This window comes from Xenopus laevis, chromosome 2L (assembly GCF_017654675.1).
Source record: "Xenopus laevis strain J_2021 chromosome 2L, Xenopus_laevis_v10.1, whole genome shotgun sequence".
In the NCBI taxonomy this organism is placed as follows: Eukaryota; Metazoa; Chordata; class Amphibia; order Anura; family Pipidae; genus Xenopus; species Xenopus laevis.
Window position 1 is genome coordinate 127,335,850 of NC_054373.1, and position 21,165 is coordinate 127,357,014.

Here is a 21,165-nt window from a genome sequence, read left to right on the forward strand (position 1 = left end):
ACCTGGGGTCTTCCGGATAATGGATCTTTCTGTAATTTGAATTATGGATAACATCCAATACCTGTACTTTGTTTAGTATATTACATACCTCCTGTTTTGACAGCTCAGACCACAGTCCTGGTTTGTTACTGAAATGTCCCGACTTTCCCTTTGATCTCTTGCACTGAACAGACAGAAATTATGTGTTTCTAACTTAATTGCCTTCTGGGACAGAACCCAGAATAGATACTTAGATACTTTTGTAATAATTTACGATGAGCAGGTCTCTTGGGGAAACTGACTTGCAGCTTAAAGGGCAATTCACGTTTATTAGCAAAACTGTAATAAAATATAAAAACCACAGAAATGTGTTCAAACTTTCATAACCTGCCACATTTGTAAAATGAACATGGTAATTACAGGGTGTGGCCACAAAAATGGGGATGGTCAAAAAATGTGCAGACTCTGCGTGGCAAATATTTTTGTCCCTCTTTCTATTTCCAAAATGTTGGGAGGTATGATATCATACAAAATGTTACACATGGGATTAAAATGTCTTTATAAAGATAGCAACAGGCATATGTTATAATAGGCCACAGCAATCAATCATATTTTTACTTTAAGATAGATGAGTAAATTTAGCATTGCCCTGGTTTTCTGAAAATGGTGCAAACTTTGTGCCTTTTATTATATTAATCCTTTAGCCCCTTTGGGTCTAGTTACGCTCCCGCTGTACAGCATGATCCTCACTGAGTATCAACTTACTAAAATGACCATTGGCAACAGTGCTGGGGGTATTTCTGAGATTTCAAAAAGAAGTGATTGATGTAAGATGTATACCCCTCTAGACTGTTAATCCTTACTTACTTACTATCCTTAGTTCTTAAATTAAATATTCTTCTCTATGCACTGGAGGCAGTTGAGAAGCAAAAAATAGTTGAATTAGTCAGATGCAATATGTTACACTTATTTAACAGGACTGCAAGGTAGAAAGTATATATATGAGAAAGCGTTAATTGACTGAAAGCTGTGATGGCTAGTGGGAATAAATTACCAGTGGATGTGATCGCCAGTAGCTTACAGCTTGAAATAAATTTGTTCTGGAAAATCTACTTTAAAGGGGTGGTTCAACTTTTCGTTACATTTTATTTATAGAATGGATGATTCTAAGCAACTTTTCAAATGTTTGAATAATTTGCCTCCTTCTGACCCTTTCTGTTTTTAAATGGGGCTCAATGACCCCATCTAAAATGAAAATTATCTGTTAGGCTACATATTTATTGTTATTGCTACAATTTTATTTTTTATATTCAGGCCTTCTCCTATTCATATTTCAGTCTCTTGTTCAAATCAATGTATGGTTGCAAGGGTAATTTGGACCCTAGGAACTAGATTGATGAAATTGCATACATAAAGGGTCAAAAGGGTGCACAGCAAATGCAGCTACAAAATCTTGGTGCTAGTACAAAAAACCCCACAAGAACAGCAGCACACTTAGAATTTAAAAAATTGCCAAACAAAAATATAAATGCAAATTTCACTCCTGATGACGGTTTATGTGTGAGACAAAAACGTCAATTAATAAACTTTTCTTTTTTCTGCATTTACATTTTTGTTTAGCAATTCTTTAAATACTAGGAGTGCTGTTTTTTCCCTGTATATACATATACAGCTATTGGACCTGTTATCCAGAATGCTCGGAACCTGGGCGTTTTCGGATAATGGTTCTTTTCGTAATTTGTCGGTCCATACCATAAGTCTACTGAGGAAATTCATTCAATCATTCGTTAAACCCAAAAGGCTGGTTTTGCATCCAATAAGGATTAATTATATCTAAGTTTACATCAAGGTACTGTTTTATTACTACAGAGAAAAAGGGAATCGTTTTTAAAAATGTGAATTATTTGCTTAAAATGGAGTCTATGCTGGATCCTGTAATTTAGATCTTTCTGGATAATGGGTTACATACCTGTTATATAGATATTCTCTTTACTGTACCTAAATCAGAGCACTCAATCATCAGAAATTGTATTACAGGTATGGGATCCGTTATCCCATAAACTACAATTTATCCAAATAATCCAGATTTAAAATAATGATTTCCCTTTTCTCTGTAATAATAAAACCGTACCTTGTACTTGATCCAAGCAATGATATAATTGATCCTTATTGGAAGCAAGAACAGACTATTGGGTTAATTTAATGTTTACATGATTTTCTAGTAGACTTAAGGTATGAAGATCCAAATTACAGAAAGATCCATTATCCGGAAACCCCCAGGTCCCGAGCATTCTGGATAACAGGTCCCATATATGTATTCTGTTATGCTCCGTTTTTTCCACTAAAGAAGGGGGACAGCGAGATTTAAGAGATTTTAGATGGAAAGGACTTGCAGTATTTCTTTTGGTATCTGCCCTGATTACCTGCTGCTGTATAAACAGTATATGTTTATATGTATATGCAGATTGTAATTAAAAAATTCTAATCGTAGTTTGGGTGCCAAGTTATGCCACAAATAACCTAAACCAGATGCAAGGCAGCTCGTCATAAAGAGGAGAAAAAATTCATAAATGTTTTTTTTTTAAATCATACCACTGAAATTATTCTAGCTATTAATTTCCCCACGGTCCTTCAATGCAATCATAATACCTGAATATTTTTTTTTGTTTGTTTTCTTTTTTCAACTGTTCTAATTACATCTGTGAGAACAGGCTTGCCAAAAGTTGCATTCTGCATAATGATTAGTCTGGGTTCCACTGAAAGTTGTTAGCATTATAAAGCATAAGCATCCACACAAAAGTTGGTCATGGCACACAAGCCAGTCCCTGCAAAACTCCCAGGCACCAGTTAACATCTGCCTCGGTGCAGAGATCTCTATTCCCAGAGAAGCTTATTAAAACACAGGAGCAGCCTCCAGACTTAACATCTTCCCAGGATTGTGTTGCACTGGAAAAGGAAAGTAGTCATGCAAGCAGTGAGATCATTAGAACTAGAGCTAAGAACAAAGGAATGAATATTCACAAGCCTTTCACCTGTAAACTAATAGAAAATGGTGGAATTTATGGAGTGGGAAAATTATCATGACCGTTTCAGGGAAATTTGCAGGCAAGTTACATGCAGCACATCTCCACCAGCCTGTTCCCTCCATGAGATATTCTGCACAGCACTACTGATAAGCACAAGGACATTTTTAAAACGATAACAGTGCAGTTCTAGAGGCTTTGCTGAAAGGAATAAAGCAAGTATCCAGCAATCATTACCTATGTTACACATGAGCACTGTATCACTGCTGAGCTCCTACGCTATTCATTTTTATTCACTCTAGGTATGCTGTATATATTCAAATAGAGTATGGAATAGATAATAATAGCGGGGAAAGATATCAGTTATAGCAGCATGTTTCAGTTAATATCATATTTAACGAAGAAGTGGAGGGTTTTTTTTTTAAAGGGAAGTAAACACTGCTCAAATGAGCAGTTTTGTTATTTATTTTTTTCTAGTTTAAAAAGATATTCGCAGCTTTACACTACTAAAACACCGCTCTTCTCAGTTCTTTCTGAGATGATGGGAGAGAACAATTATAATTAACTTAACCAGAGAGACTGCCAGCATCAGACATTTTTACCTTCTGGTAGCCAACTGTCCACAACAGCTACTTTGACAGAAGCAACGTATTAGCAGTATAAGGGCAGAGACACACGGGCAGATTCGGGGAGATTAGTCGCCCGGCGACAAATCTCCTCTTCTTCAGGGCGACTAATCTCCCCAAACTGCCTTCCCGCCGGCTTGAATGAAAATCGCCGGTGGGATGGCACTCGGCGCGCTTTGTTTTCCAAAGTCGCCTGATGTTTTCTTGTGAGGCAACTTCATGAGACTTCAGAAAACGAAGCACTCCAAGTGCCATCCCGCTGGCGATTTTCATTCTAGATGGCAGGAAGGCAGTTCGGGGAGAGTCACTCGGGCGACTAATCTTCCCGAATTGCAGCGTGTGTCTCTGCCCTAAAACTTAAAAATATAATGTAAGTTGCTGAAGAACTCAGGAGAACTACAGCAACAGCTTTCCCCTGTGCCTCCATCTGGATCTCTCTCGCATATTATAACTATGACTTTTAAGGTAGAATTCAATCATTTATAGCTCTGCAATATTTTACGGTTTCAATGACATAATTCTTTCTGATCCAGTGGAAGACAAAATGACTTGCTGAGTGGTGCCATGGCAGAGAAAGGTCTCTGCTGAGACCGAAACGTTGGTTAAATAAGCTAGCATTTATTTCACTTTGCAAGACCTGTGAGTGCAGTTTTATATGATGTGTGTGTATGTATATATATTTTATATAATATACAGTTTGGTCGTTTCTCTATTGGACCAAACTGTAAATGATATCCTTACAATACACAAGAGCCATGAATATCCTGTAAATTATATCCTTATAATACACAAAAGCCATGAATATCCTGTAAATTATATCCTTATAAACGGTGAGTTCTGATGTCATCAGTTATAAACGGTGAGTTCTGATGTCATTTCTGTCACATGACTCACTGAAACTTGTGTATTATAATAAATAAAGTACCCCCAGTTGCAAAATATGAGGATATTAGAAGTTACCTCGGAGTTCCATGACCTGTATAAAAACACTCGGCCTTCGGCCTCGTGTTTTTATATGGTCATGAAACTCCTCTGTAACTTATAATATCCTTATATTTTACAAGAGGGGGTACTTTATTCACTATATTAACAGTGCTTGGTGATGTCATCGGTCATAATTGACGCTTCTGTCACATGAATTACTGAACTGTGTGTATTATAATAAAGTACCCTCTGTTGCAAAATATGAGGATATTAGAAGTCACCTCAGACTCTCTGACCTGTATAAAAACACTCAACCTTACCGAACGCCACGGTAACTTATAATATCCTTATATTTTACAATAGGGGTACTTTAGTCAATCCTACAACATTATAAACATAACATTTATAAATTATGGTGATCTCTTCTTGAAGTTTCTCCCCTTGCACACTGCCTGTCACTTGTCTAAAAGCACAACATAACCATTATTATTTTGTAAAAAAGCACTGGAAATCTTACTCTTGTACCAGCCATTTTTCTGCAGCAAAGAGAGAAAACTCTTTTCTAACCTATATACATTTAACTGTAAATTATAATTAATAATCTACCTCCTGTTTAAATTTATAAAGATATTAAGTCACTTTGGAGTTACTTGAACTGAATTAAAGCACTTGGACTACAGCCTCATGCTTTTATATGGTAACGTAACTCCTTGGTGACTTATAGTACTTACATACTTGTAGTTTTATTGGAGAAAGTACAGTATAAAGTAATGCCTGTTGCCTTTTTCACTAAGGATTTACCAAACAACATGATACATCAAGTAGCCATTAAATCTCTTCCACAAGAATGGCTGTGGTGTGAGACGTGGTGTGACGACAAGTCCAAGGAGAAAGCTAAAACAATTGATTTGGTAAGTTTTCATATATGAACTTGTTTGGGCTTTATTGAGAAGATCACTGCCATCAGCAGCCTTATAAATAGCCTTGTAAATAAGAATTGGGTTGTTTATATAAGAATTATTTCTGCTTATTATTAATGGAGGAACAAGTATTTAAAATACAAGGATACTGGTTTGGCCTTCCTTGCACCTAAAGCTCTGCACACATGCACACAAGGTGTTTGTTATAGTTGAGTCATTCCCAACATGGCAGTATGTTCTGCAGTCCAGTTGTGGTCAGAATGCTGATGTGATTTTACTAGCATTGACCTAACAAGATTATTGGCCAACCAAAACTGCATGGACATACCTCCCAACTGTCCTGTTTCTCACGGGACAATCCCGATTTTGACAGCTCAACCCGCAGTCCTGGCTTGTTACTGAAATGCCACTATTTTCTCTTTGATCCCCTGCACTGAACAGCCAGAAAAAGATATCAAGTATCTAAAACTTAATTAAATAAGAGGCTTTTTGGCAGAGAGCACAGGATACTTGGCAGAAACAATTGTAACTATTTAAGATAAGCAGGTCTCTTGGGAGAACTGAGACTCACAGCTTAAAGGGCAATTCACCTTCATTAGCAAAACTGTAATAACACATAAAACTTGACCCTAAAACCTCCAGAAATGTGTTCAAACTTTCCATAGCCTGCCAAATTTTGTAGAATTGATGTAGATGCAGTGTTTAGGGGGTGTTGCCTGCACTACATACAGCAAATCTGTTTGTCCCCCTTTCTGTTTTCCAAATGTTGGGAGGTATGCATCATGGACCTCCAAATAATGGGCTGATCTGTCCAACAATAACATTGGTCATCCCTGCTAAATTGTTTATCCATATTGAAGATGTAGATCATCCAGTGCAGAGTTAAGTTTTAGAACAAAAACCTAATTTTGTTTGCTGGTAAGCTATTTGGTCTCCTACAATGCCTCGTGAGTGTTCTCTTGTATATAAATGTTTTTAATTTGGCTCCCTTCACTGCACAGCTAATATTACTCTTTGACTAATAAACCATAGACATATTTCTGTGGCACTACTGCTATGAAATTGACTTTTTCATATTATCATATTGTCTTGTATGTGTCAGAAGTTGAGACAGGAGCCCATAATGTGCTAATAACCATGATATGGCATTGCCTTTACTTCGAGGTTTAAGGGAAGTGGCTTTACATTGTCCTTTATGCCGCCGGCAATGCTGTCAGAGTTGCTAATAACACCAGGAAGGCAGTGTAGGCAAGAAATGAATCATGGTGAAGAAAAGGCATTACAACATTTCCTTGGGGCTGCTAATGTTTTAAACACATCATGCTATGTTTGCTTGTGCACGCGGGTAAACCTTTTGTAATGAAAATAGTAAAGACGTATTTGTCTGTAAATGCAGCAGACGAAAAGATTTATGATTCATTACTGGCCTATCTGTGTATGGTGCTCTGCTCCTCGTTGCTTTCCTGCCTTTAATTTTGCTAGCTATATTTCTAGAATAAATGTAAACAAACTGTGTGCATTTATATTTAGTTCAATAAGTATGACAGTTCTCTTAATGGGCTTTTGGGAAGATTCATAAATGTGCTTGGTTAAACATTTAGAACTTTTCTTTGCTTGTATTACTAAGTGCATTTGTTCAGACTTTCTAAGCTACACAATGGCCTCATTTTTAATGGAAACTATTGGAAGATGGCAATCACGGGTTGCCAAACAATACAGCTCTACCTACTCTGCCTTAAACTCTGCTAAAATCATCCTCCTCTGGTCTAACAGAGAACAGCACCCTCCACTCTTGAAATCCTTTTCATGGCTTCCCATTAAGCAAATAACTCCTTTTTTTTACCTTTTGTAACTCTACCCACCCTACCTATTTTCTCTTGTGTCTCCATACTTTCCTGGCCATTTCCTCCATTCCTCTCAGAGCCACCGATTGGTTACACCAAACACTTGTACTGCTGTTTTCTGCCTTAAAACTTTCTCTGTTGCTATTCCTCAACTGTGGGATTCCATCATTTAATACCTTTAATTAGCACATTCCTTCAATCTCAGCTAAAATTAAAGACTACCTTGGAGCACTGGCATAACCTCTGGCACAGTCTTGGTGCTTATCAGGCAATGCCACAACCATTGTATATTGCAGCACTTTCTACCCCTCCTCCCCATTTGTATCTTTAAGTTACCCACACACTTAAACTCTCTAGTTGTCCTGCACCAAAATTACATTTTAAGAAGGTGGGCAACTGCATTTTACTTGTTTAAGACTCACAACAAACACCACTCCAGACGTGCTCCTTAGTATGGCAACCAGGGGCGTAACTACAGAGGAAGCAGACCCTGCGGCTGCAGGGGGGCCCAGGAGGTATAGGGGCCCCATGAGGCCCTAATTAATGAGCAATTTCAAAATATATTGGTAAAAAAGGGCAACTTGTGGTTATGTTGGGGGCCATAAAATGAATTTGCTATGGGGCCCAGTAACATCTAGTTACGCCACTGATGGCAACTCTGTTGGTCCATAATTGAGAGGAGTGCTAAGCCACAACAAACTTTCCCCCATCAGACCACAAACCATAGAATGTGCTGCACATCGAAAATGTAAAAGACTTCAGCTTTATTCAAAGTAAATTGAAAGCATCAAATCGACATTATGAGGCCAGGGTGCACCACCTTAAGCGCTTTGGACCTTAGCAGTCCTTAATCGTAGACTCGTATCCAATCACAACGCAAAGTTTAGATTATAGATCCTCATAATCACATGACAATTCCAACTAATAATATCAAGAGCGTATAAAACAGAACATACATTGCATAAATTCACCAAAAGCATTCCACATAACCCCTTTTATCCAATGTCCCTATAAAGAATTGGTTAAAGGGATCCTGTCATTGGAAAACATGTTTTTTTCAAAATGCACCAGTTAATAGTGCTACTCCAGTAGAATTCTGCACTGAAATCCATTTCTCAAAAGAGCAAACAGATTTTTTTATATTCAATTTTGAAATCTGACATGGGGCTAGACATGTTGTCAATTTCCCAGCTGCCCCTGGTCATGTGACTTGTGCCTGCACTTTAGGAGAGAAATGCTTTCTGGCAGGCTGCTGATTTTCCTTCTCAATGTAACTGAATGTGTCTCAGTGGGACATGGGTTTTTACTATTGAGTGTTGTTCTTAGATCTACCAGGCAGCTGTTATCTTGTGTTAGGGAGCTGTTATCTGGTAACCTTCCCATTGTTCTTTTGTTTGGCTGCTGGGGGGGGGCGTGATATCACTCCAACTTGCAGTACAGCAGTAAAGAGGGATTGAAGTTTATCAGAGCTCAAGTCACATGACTTGGGGCAGCTGGGAAATTGACAATGTGTCTAGCCCCATGTCAGAATTCAAAATTGAATATAAAAAAATCTGTTTGCTCTTTTGAGAAATGGATTTCATTTCAGAATTCTGCTGGAGCAGCACTATTAACTGATTCATTTTGAAAAAAACATTTTTCCCATGACAGTATCCCTTTAATACTTGTGAATGATATTTTATTACAGCCCCAAACGCTCACTATAGTCTGTTGTAAAAAAATAAAAATTGGGTCCCTTGCCTGGGGTGATCTTCTACCCTCTACACTTCCTTTATTCTTAGCAAAACTGTCCTTTTCCATACCCTAAACTCTCCAATAGGCTGCATCTAGGATGTCTTCCTGATAGGACCTCTTCGAGAACCTGTCTTTCAACTCCTTGGCATGTGTTTTATGAGTCAACCGCTGAGCACTTCCTCTTAACTCGGAGGAACTGCCTAATGGGTATACCCTCACAATCAGATGTTTATATAACATGTTAGTCAAGCAAGATTACAAAGACTCTGGGATAAATGTAGTTGACAGGGTGGAGAGAGAGGGAATTTTATGAAAGAAAGCCAATTTTAGATAATATGCTGGATATTCCCCCAGCATGCTGCCGCTGCTATAATATGCCTCCATTAAATAAAAATTGGTATATTGATATTGCAGCTGACTTGTAACCATCCAAAATTTTCATGTAACATCTGACTGGCGGAATCTTGGCTGCCTAGGAATGCTGAGCTTCTTCCTTGCAACAGTTAAGTGTCTCTAGCAGCTTCGTTTTCATGGCAGTACCTCAACTGGAACATTTTTTTGATACCTGTTCATATATGAGGCCATTGATCACAGACTGTAGCAGATATATTTTGTAATGAAATGACCCATTAACCCAGAAGGCTTAGATTCCCTTGAAAGAATCTTCTGACCTTGCACTGTATATTCTTTTGCTTCAGGCACAACAAATAGATTTTTTTCATGGCTGTGTTTAATTCCCAGTCATTTTCATACTAAGTTAAATATAATCTTCCAATCCGTTGAATGTGATGTCAAACCCATATTTCTTGTCAATGTTCTTAACAGAAGGAGGAAGCTCTTTGTTCCACCTGGGCCTATAGGGACGAACTCAAAGAAATCAATGCGAAATCATTATCCGTGGGCTTATCATTTTCAGTATGTGGCAAATGGAGAGAAAATGTAGAGCATATTGCCCAAGAGCATGTCTTCTTCTGTAGAGCATGTCTTCTTCTGTAAATGCTCAATTTGTTAATGTCGGTAAACTATTAAGAATCAGAAGGCAGAATTGTATTATTTTTACTATGGCAAGGGCAAAATAATGATGTTATTTAAACAACATCTTCAAGATCTTAACTGTCTGCACCATGATTTATTGATAAAGACATTTCCAGTAAAATGAATGCCTAGTGCATGGGCAGCGTATGTTGTATTCTACTGTGATGCCCTAATAGTCTGTCCATGCTAATCTTCTAGCAAATGCTTTTTTATATTTCGTAATTTGGCCATAGACTTCTGAGTGTTAAGGAATTGTGTTGGTTTGTGAGGAAGAGATTCTGTTCCCCGCAGTGCCATATTTTTCTTATAAATGTTCCCTTGCTTAAATATTTGTTCACTGAAGAAACCTATAGAAGTTTTCTTCCACGCTGATACTGAATTGTATTTACTCGACTAAACTGTACGATGAAAAGGTTTTTGAGCTGTCTGTCTGTCTAGTTTACTTGGCATGCAGTGGATTCTTTCAGCTGGGTCTCCGTTTTATCCAAATATAAAGTATTTCAGACATTAGCACCTGGAGTTACCGTTTAGGCTGCAATGTTTCCTTTTGTTTGTCTCTGGAGGAATATTACACCAGCCTTATTACAATGGGATCCAGTGAAATGATGAACCAAATGCTTTTGTAGAAGATGTAATTGTAAAGTAATTTTGATATCTATACAATTACTTATTAAGTGCAATATATGGCTGTGGGTGCAATTACGTTGAATTGCTTGTCTCCTTCAGGATCTTACATTACAAATCCTACCTTTAATTCTCTCTATAATTTGAAAAAGATTTTCCCCACAACATTTCAGGTGTCCATCATTACAGAGGGCACAGTAGTATTTTAAGAGGGGTAAGAGAGAGAGACAAAAACAATGCATATCATTACTTTAGCTTTGAATGAGACATTCTGTAAGATAAGTGAAAAAAAAACCCTAATATTGTAGGTAATAATGAATACTATATGGTGTTGGCTTTACTTTGGTTGGTGATTCATCTTGAAGATAACTTTTAACATGTTATCGAATGACCAATTCTAAGCAACTTTTCAATTGGTTTTCATTATTTATTTTTAATAGTTTAATAATTATTTGCCTTTTTCTTCTGACTCTTTGCAGCTTTGAAATGAGCGTTGCAGGCCCCTTCTAAAAAGCAAATGCTCTGTAAGGCTACACATGTATTGTTATTGCTACTTTTTACTAGTCATCTTTCTATTAAGGCCTCTCCTATTCATATTCCAGCCTCTTGTTCAAATCAATGCATGGTTGCTATGGTAATTTGGATCCTAGCTACCAGATTGCTTAAAATGCAAATTGAAGAGCTGCTGAATAAAGGGCTGAATGAAGGGCCAAATAACCCAAAAACCTTAAATAATAAAAAATGAAAACCAATTGCAAATTGTCTCCGAATATCAGTCTCTACGTCATACTAAAAGATATCTCAAAGGTGAACCACTCCTTTAATATGGAGTTTGGGACCTTTACTGTATACGGAAGTGCACCATGGGGAAATGTATTATTATGATATTTTAATATTATATAACAGTTGTTGGCTATGTACAGAATTCAAATCAGTGGTGCCCAATGTACATGCTTCAAGCTACTCCATTACTCAAGCACTCTTGTCTACCAACTGTACTATGGGTAGCAGCACAGAAGCCTCAGTTATGGCTTGTTTGTTTTTGCGCTTGTTATCTCACTTACAGGGCTGATGAGCAACTGCACAGTACAGGTATAGGATCCCTTATCCGGAAACCCGATATCCAGAAAGCTCCCAATTACAGAATGGCTGTCTCCCATAGACTCCATTTTATCCAAATAATCCAAATGTTTAAAAATGATTTCCTTTGTCTCTGTAATAATAAAACAGTAGCTTGTACTTGATCCCAACTAAGATATAATTAATCCTTATTGGAAGCAAAACCAGCCTATTGGGTTTATTTAATGTTTAGATGAACTTCTAGTAGACTTAAGGCATGAAGACCCAAATTACGGAAAGATCCGTTATCCGGAAACCCCCAGGTCCCGAGCATTCTGGATAACAGGTCCCATACCTGTACAAGACATGATGGGACTAAAGCAGGTCAAATTCATTGCTGTTATGTGCCTTTGTAACGGTGGCTTAATGATTAGATTTTGGAACTTGTATGCCCTCGATGTAGGTTTTATATGCAATTATGTTTTATTTGAACATATTTTACTGTAGTGCAACAATCCCAAAACTAAAGAACCAAAATTGAAAGCTGCAGCCCGGATAGTCCCTGAATGGACACAGTATGACACAGAAATAAGGCAGCTGCTGAAACACATTGAAGAGGAGAGTAGGAATATAACGGCGTCCTCTGTAAATGGTAAGTGCTAGTCATGTGATTTATTGTCATTATTTAGGGCCGAGAGTCTCAATCTCTTACAAGAGAAACTATAGAGTCATAGATTCTATCTGAAAGGACTCGTCTGTTGCGTTATTATTCTATTCAACTTTTTCCATATAATTTCTATAGTGAAGCGTAGGCCCCTAATTCATGAAATCCATTACAACCCATAGTTAAAGGGATTCTGTCATGATTTTTATGGTGTAGATTTTATTTCTAAATTACACTGTTTACACTGCAAATAATTCACTCTTCCATATAAAGTTTTATTCCTGAACTAACATGTGTCTTTTTTTTTTTAGCTGTAATATTGGTGTGTAGGCAGCCATCTCAGGTCATTTTTCCTGGTCATGTACTTTCAGAAACTAGCCAGCACTTTACAATGGAACTGCTTTCAGATACGTTATTGTTTCTCCTTTCTCCAGTTATGGAGCTGGACTAGGATTTTTTACTTATTCTTATATCACAGCACTAGGTGGGGCATGGGAACATGTGTAGCAATGCAGGTGTCAGGGAGCTTTTATCTTGTGTCAGGGAGCTGTTATCTGGTTACCTTCCCATCAGGCCCGGACTGGCAATCTGTGGGTTCTGGCAAATGCCAGAAGGGCTGCTATAAGGTCCCATAGAAAGTCAGTATTTAGTGGGCTGGTGGGGGCTGATTGGGCCTCTGTGTACCTGAAATGCCAGGGCCTATTTTAATTCTCAGTCCAGACCTGTTTCCCATAGTTCTGTTGTTAGGCTACTGGGGGGAAAGGGAGGAGGTGATATCACTCCAACTTGCAATGCAGCAGTAAAGAGTGACTGTAGTTTATCAAAGCACATGTCACATGACTGGAGGCACCTGGTAAACTGACAATATGTCTAGCCCAACGCCATATTTCAAAATGAAATATAAGAAAATCTTTTTGTTCTTTTGAAAAGCAGGATTCTGCTGGAGCAGCACTATTAACTGATGCGTTTTGAAGAAAAAAAACATGTTTTCCAGTGACAGAATCCCTTTAAAGTCTCTTTAATATTATCAAGCGAACAAAGAGAATAATGGCCGTACACATGTATAATATCACAGGATGATGGCTGGGTACGATAGACGCCAGTCTGTGTATGGCCATTTTATCTTAAATCATAAATGCAATCTTTAGCATAGAAACACTTTTGCTTTATAACGAGTCAAACTCATTCTGATGTGACACAGGTATCCGTTATGATAAATATGTCAATCTGTTAAAAACGTTCCCGACTGTCAGGATAGTTTTAATAAATGCCTTGGGATTCTCTACTTCAATATTTAATAAGTCTGCACTTTAGACATTTCCAGGATCTGCTAATCTGCAATGTTTATGTAACACATTTCCCAGCCTACGAGAATGAAATGTTTTGTATCTTTTGTTTCCAGGCTTGAAACACGATGAACTTTAGCGCCGTGCCGTATCCAGGGAACAGTGGCGCTTACTTTATCTTTCTGCAAAGACCTTTAAGGGAACAAAAAAAAAAAAAAAAATCGTTACAAAAGGACATTGTTTCATTGGTTGTGATGGAACGTTCCACATGAATTATTTGCCTAACAAGCTGAGGAAGAAAATCATTGGCAGGTTCAGCGGAGCTATTTCATACGGAGCCGGTCATTCATCTTTTTCTACTTCCATGTTGGCTCTGGCTGGAATTGTGTAAAGTGGGGATTGTGCGGAGCTGCTACACACTCTGTTTTTAGTTTCACAGACTAAAGTCAATGTACCATCTGATTTCTACATCAGGAGTGATATTTTCCCTGCGTTTTGCTTTAAATGTGCTGAGAAATCTTTGCTTGTTCCAAAGTCAAGGAGATTTCTCTTCACAGTGGGGGAAGAACAGACAGGCCAATTTTTAGAATGGGATTGATATTGTACATTATTACTTTTATATGTGTACAGCAGTCTCAGTGTCGGCATGTCCCCCGCCCCATTTTTATACATACGGCCCTCTGCTTCTTACACAACATTCCTGAGGTTTTGGGGTTCAGGCGCAATGTATAATGGCAGCATTTGTTTCTTTTCTCATGTAAGTGGCAAGTATTGTATATATTGTTCTTAACATGGCTACATTTGTTATTTATAAGGTCTGAAAACATGGCACTGAAGGGCAAGTCTCCAAAGTGTCTCTATAAAGGGGTCTTCATGCTTTTCCATTTTAGAGCTTTTGTTTTCTGCTCTGCTGGCTGTACCCACTTAAAGGAATTTGTCACGTCAAACTCCATCTCAAGGGACAGTCTCTGCTTTGTCTCTCTTTCTCTGAAAATGTGCTTGTTTTTTTAAAATGGGCCAACTCAGTCATTCAGTGATTATTTGTTAAAAATATGTGTATAAAAGACAGTTATGTTGCTGTAACCATGACGATTAAACACGTCCTATAGGGGAGGGGGGTGTGTCTTCTTTTAGCCCAGCTCTTCTATGGTCCAATGGCAGTGACTGTAGAAGTGGTTTTTCAACTAGTGGCAGCTATGTATGATACTGAATCAATGGAAATAAACAAACACACACTTTATTTACATTCCTCACTATTACCAGATCATGTCGATTATTGCAGATTTGGATATAGCTGGGGCGGGACAGTGGCTGTAGTTGCACTTCAGAACATAGTATATAATGAGTGCTATTTGCCACCACTAGAGCAAATTTCAATGCTTAAAGGGCATGTAAAGGCAAAAAAATAATATTCCATTTTTACTTTCTTTAATGAAAAATAAATGTATCTCCAATATACTTTAATTAAAAAAGTGTACCGTTTTTATAAGAAACCTGACTGTATGCAGTGAAATTCTCCCTTCATTTACTGCTGTGAATAGGAATAGTCAGATGGTCCCAAACTGCTGAGCAGGGAAACAATCATACTTATGAACAGCAGGGGGAGCCCCCGCCTTACTTACCAGCCATGCAGAACTAAAGCTTGTCCTGTTTTGATAATTTATGACGATCCCTAAGCAGCCCAGACCACATTGAGCATGTGCACAGTCTTGTCTTGCAAAGATGTTTAACAAAGTTACGAGATGACAGCCCCCTGTGGCCAACTTTAAAATCATAAATCATTTGTTTGATTAGGCTTTGTGGTGCAGTAAGTTCATGTTTACAAAATACAGCATTTCTAGCCTTATTCTATTTTAGACTTTCTTTGTCCTTTAAAGTGATACTGACACTAAAGATTTTCTTTTCAAAATATTAAATCTACATTAAAAGTTACCTATAGGTCATGTTGATAATTTTTCACTGATAGTTCTGCTTTTGTAAGTAATTGTCTCTTAAAGTTCCTCAACTTGACTGTTTTGTCAACCTGATTGTCCCTTCTCAGCCTGTCAGAGTTTCTACTGCTAACGGACTCCTGTTGCACAAATATGGCAGCCTTCTCTTAGAGGAACAGGGTAGTAAGAGAGGTAATGTAAAAGCATGTTATGACAATGTTATGATAGATAATAAAAAAAGGTTATTTTCTGATGTCAGTATCGCTTTAAGGCTACATAACCACAACATTATAAAGCAGTGGTTGGGGCTCGCACACTGACATACAGGAGCCGATAGAGAGTAGATTATGGGCAAATGAGTGAGAATGCGCTTGGTACATGTGCCTGGTGCAAATAAATTCAAACTGTTACAAGAAGATCTGATGCATAATACACCCCCCCCCTTCATTTTAGCTACAGGCAAATAATTGGTGATCACACAACATCATGGACTTCATTTGCTTGTAGACATGTAGCCCAATCCTCACATTATTATACAATCACTAGTCTGTATACTTCATGTGACGCAGACAAGGGAAAGTGCATTGACACTGATGAGGAACTGAGAAGTCATTTAGTCCCCAGGTTTCAGTGCGACACAATTTAGGGGCCGGGACCAACAACTGTGATATCCAAAGGTTTTCCTGATTTTTATCCTTTTGTGTTCTGTTACACATTTTTTTTTTTTTAACCTGTGAGCCACAAAATGTAAAAAACGGTTGGAGAGCAACACAAGCATTAATATAGTTCCTAGGAGTGCCAATTATGGGTCATGATTGGCTATTTGGTAGCCCCTTTATGGACTGGTAGCCTTCAGGAGGCTCTGTTTGGCAGTGCACTTGCTTTTTATTAGGGATGCACTGAATCCAGGATTCGGCTTTTTTCAGCAGGATTCAGGTTTGGCCGAATCCTTCTGCCAGGCAGAACCGAATCCTAATTTGCATATGCAAATCAGAGGTGGGGAGGGACTTTTTGTCACAAAACAAGGAAGTAAAATATGTTTTCCCCTTCCCGCTCTTAATTTACATATGCAAATTAAGATTCGGATTCGGCCGAATCTTTCACAAAGGATTCGGCCAAATCCAAAATAGTGGATTCGGTGCATTCCTAGTTTTTATGCAACCAAAATTTGTCTCCAAGCCTGGAATTCAAAAATAAGGATCTGTTTTGAGGCCACTGGGTCAAGGGGTCAGTGAGCAACATGTTACTCTTGAGCTACTGGTTGGGGATCACTGCACTAGAGAAATCCTGAGAACTGCAGAATGCCGATTAGTGCAAATCGCGCAGAGTTTTAATTCTAAGAATTGTTTTTTTTTCTCTAAAACCCCTTGCACCGAACATTTGTTTTTACTTTACCTGACCCCTCTCTGTGTCTCTTATGCCCTTGTGTATTATATGGAGGGATCATCAGGCAGGGCATATAGTACCACCAATAAACTACAACCTGATTTAAAGACTTTAGATCTCCATTTGTTATTTCCCTCAGCAGTATGGGAGGTGGTTGCTCTGTTTTACATTACTTCTAAGTACTGCAACATAATAGTTTATGCTCTGTGTAAATGTGAAAACGTAGTAAACGACTGAAAACAACCCTTTCATCTCACACCTTAAACACAAAGGGAAAAACTGTATTCAGACCACGTATTCTGAATAAAAATGTGGATTTCTCTTTGAGAGCATGGTGTCTTCTTCTCTCCTGCCATTGAATCATCCAGGTCTGAAGTCTATGGCAGCCTCTGCTCCAAGGTAGTGTAGATCTTTCTACAGGGAAATGTTAGAACAAACTGGGCTGGTTTCGTTGCAGCAGCAAAGAATAGTAGTGTCCATCACATTCCATATGGAAGAATGCAAAGTCTCTCTGAAAAGACCAATATATTATAGGCAGGGATAACACGTCCATTAATAAAAGTAAATTTAAATATTTTAATGGAACAGTCCAGTGTAAACATAAAAACTGGGTAAATAAATACTGTGCAAAATAAAAAATGTTCTAATATAGTTAGGCAAAAATGTAATGTATAAAGGCTGGACTGACTGGATATGTAACATAATAGCCAGAACACTACTTCCTGCTTTTTACATGTGGCCTCCCTCTTGAAGGGGAGCCACATGGGACATAACTGTTCAGTGAGTTTGATCCTCAGCATTCAGCTCAGATTCAAAAGCAAATGGTTTGCAAAGATTTGACGAGATTAAATAAAGCAATCGGCAAATTTACTTGGGGAAGTAACCCAAACTCCAAAAATCAAAGTTGCAAGGAGGGATAGATCTACCAGACATACAAACGTACAACTTAGCCTGCAATCTCCGCTACGCAGCAGACTGGGTCAGTAATAGAGGACTCGTTACATCAAGCCACGTCCTTGAATATACTGCGGAGGGGTTTTGTTTCACCAGAATTACGGAAACTGGTGGGATGGTCTGATTCTGATACATGCCCTAAATGTAAAGCTCTAAAAGCAGATATTTATCATTGTTTATGGTCATGTCCGATAATCAAACAGTTTTGGGAAACAGTAATTTCCTATTGTGTAAATACTCTCCATATTCAGGTTCATTTAACACCTTTTTGGGCGATTTTTGGAGACACAACTAATTTTAAAGATAGAGAGAAAGTTAGCAAATATAATCTCAGCAGTAAGCGGAAAGGCAATACTACCTTGTTGGGTAGCAACGAATGGACAGGCTGGAAGCCTCCCTAAATAGGGAACGACAAGTTACAGCTTTCTTTATACACAAACATTATCACCTACACGCCAACAGGAAATCTCCTGTCTTCCGTCTCACCACCTGGTGTATGTCACTGGAATTAGCAGGGAGAAACCCATTGACAATAAGAACTTAAAGGTACTGGAATCCGTGATGGTTGAGGGGGCCCAATATATAGAAATTTGGTTAGTAGAGATAGGGTATATCATCATGCAACATAAATTGATGGATGTTGGGTTGGCCGGGGGAAACCCATGTGTGTGGGCCAAGTTCCTACTATTGTAACTCTATGTACAACTATAAGATGATATGGCTTTCAATTCTGTTTGTTGGTATGTTTTGTTTGGTGCAAATAAAGACATTATGAAAAAAAACAAAACAAAAAAAGCTTTGCTACCCATATTTTATTGACGATTGCCAAGTGATCATTACTGATGTGCAAATTAGCAAACAAAGGTTTATTTATTTATTGGGAGTGATGCCAGTTAGACTTTCCTTTTCCAGTATTCTTATTGCTGCACGTAGACACGAGGGTTTACACACAGCAGGTGCCATACTTAAAGGAGAAGGAAACCCCCAGGGCGCTAAACCCCTCCCCCCTCCCCTGTGCTGCCCCCCCTCCCTCCTCCCCCCTGGCCTACCTGTCCCCCTGGGCAAATGCCCCTAACTTTTTACTCACCCCTCTGCGCAGGTCCTGTCCACGGAGTACGCAGTCGCCATCTTCTCCCACGCGCGTCTTCTTCCTGCTCTGATCGGCGTTTTCTGGCGCATGCGCAGTAGGAACAGGTACCGGTACGGCTCTACTGCGCATGCGCCGAATGTCACGAAGTTTTCCGATTTCACTTCGTGACATTCGGCGCATGCGCAGTAGAGCCGTACCGGTACCTGTTCCTACTGCGCATGCGCCAGAAAACGCCGATCAGAGCAGGAAGAAGACGCGCGTGGGAGAAGATGGCGACTGCGTACTCCGTGGACAGGACCTGCGCAGAGGGGTGAGTAAAAAGTTAGGGGCATTTGCCCAGGGGGACAGGTAGGCCAGGGGGGAGGAGGGAGGGGGGGAGGGGTTTAGCGCCCTGGGGGTTTCCTTCTCCTTTAAACTACAGTAGAACCCCCATTTTATGTTTTTCAGGGGACCAGAAAAACAATGGGGAAAAAAAAAAAAATCAGGAAAATGTATTATACATGATATATAGATGGGACCAGAAAACAACAATGTAAAATGAGGGAAAACTCAAAATCAGGGGATGTAAAATTGAGGTTTCACTGTATTTGGGCAAATCAAGTTTTAACCAAATGTGGCTGCACAATCCTTTTCTCCTTATATTGAAATGATAGTTTTGGTGCAGACTGGATACCCCAATTAATTAACCAAGTATGAGGGACATTTGCTTTCTAAACCATAATAATAATAACTGACCCACCTAAAGAACATTGCATAAGAGTAGGACTACACAGAAGTTTTTGGCGAGATCCGACACGCGACAAATCGCATGTTACGGAAATAGGGTCAGACATAGAAATGTGGGATGAAGTCGCAGCATTGATCTGACGCAACACGACTGTTGAATGCAGACCCAATGTGCAGCATCTGCATCCGACGGTCATGTCGCATTGGATCAACGATGTGACTTCATCCAACATTTCTATCTCTTACCTTATTTCTGTTACATGCGTTTTGTCGCAGCGTGTCGGATTGCGCCGAAAATGTCCGTGTAGTCCTACCCTAAAACAGATGCTATTCGCATGCTTTATTCTCTCTACATAGCACTGTCTTTAACCTTGAATTACAGAGTAATGGGCGGAGACATGCAAATGAGTTACGTCTCTTTGGCCAACTCTGCACCCAGAGCTGCTGCTTTAAAGGTACATGTAGAGCTGAATTCATTTACCAACACACGGAAACCATTGTATATGTTATAATTATGCAGAATTCAAGGGGTTCGCTCTTGCGCATGTAGATAAAAGAGCAGTGCTACTGTCATGAACCCCAATATCATTTAATAACCGAAGGTACCAAAATTAATCGGCTTCTTTTATTCAAAAAATAATTGCACCACTTCATTAAAAAAAAACCAAAAAAAAAACAATTTATGCTTCTTTTGCACATATAAAAATGGCATTATATTCTATGACTAAAGGCAAGTTAAAAAAAAAAAAAAAAGATGAAGTATGCCTTTCCCTGACATTACATTCCCACACCCAGTATTTCTATTGGATATACATGATCCCACTGTGCAAAATCATCCAATCTGACCGAGAAGGAAAGAAATGCTGCATGTTGCAAATTCAGTTGTTTGTGCTGAAAACATAAAATCCAGTCATTTCTATGGAGCTGGAAACGCAGGCAGCGATTTGCATCTCATTTCTATTGACTCCACTATCTAATGTTTTTGTACCATGACAAATACCGTCCTATTGTGTTGCGCAGAAATGGGGCAATTTAATATGAATTCAGTAAGATGTGATTTTTGTGCTGTTGGAACGGATCCAACAGTCTGTGGTGTGAATAAGACTTTAAGCAGATCAGTCGCACCTTCATTATTAAGAGAATTATCCATGAGCTCTGCCTCTATATTATATATATATATATATATATATATATATATATATATATATATATATATATATATATATATATATATATATATATATATATATATATATATATATATATATATATATATATATATATATATATATATATATATATATATAATATACACCTCCATAAATCAATTCTCTTTCAATTAACCCACTCCTAATGCATC

At 38.5% G+C, this 21,165-nt stretch overlaps 1 protein-coding gene across 1 annotated transcript in view; it reads left to right on the plus strand.

Annotated features, from left to right (window-relative positions):
• Positions 1–14,972, plus strand: part of uggt2.L (UDP-glucose glycoprotein glucosyltransferase 2 L homeolog) — a 139,046-nt gene extending 124,074 nt beyond the window's left edge. The window contains exons 37-39 of the mRNA XM_018247246.2: positions 5,347–5,463; positions 12,276–12,420; positions 13,835–14,972. Of these exons, the coding sequence (XP_018102735.1) occupies positions 5,347–5,463; positions 12,276–12,420; positions 13,835–13,857 (285 nt within the window). The 3' untranslated portion in view covers positions 13,858–14,972. The remainder of the gene's footprint in view (positions 1–5,346; positions 5,464–12,275; positions 12,421–13,834) is intronic.
• The last annotated feature ends 6,193 nt before the right edge of the window (positions 14,973–21,165 follow it).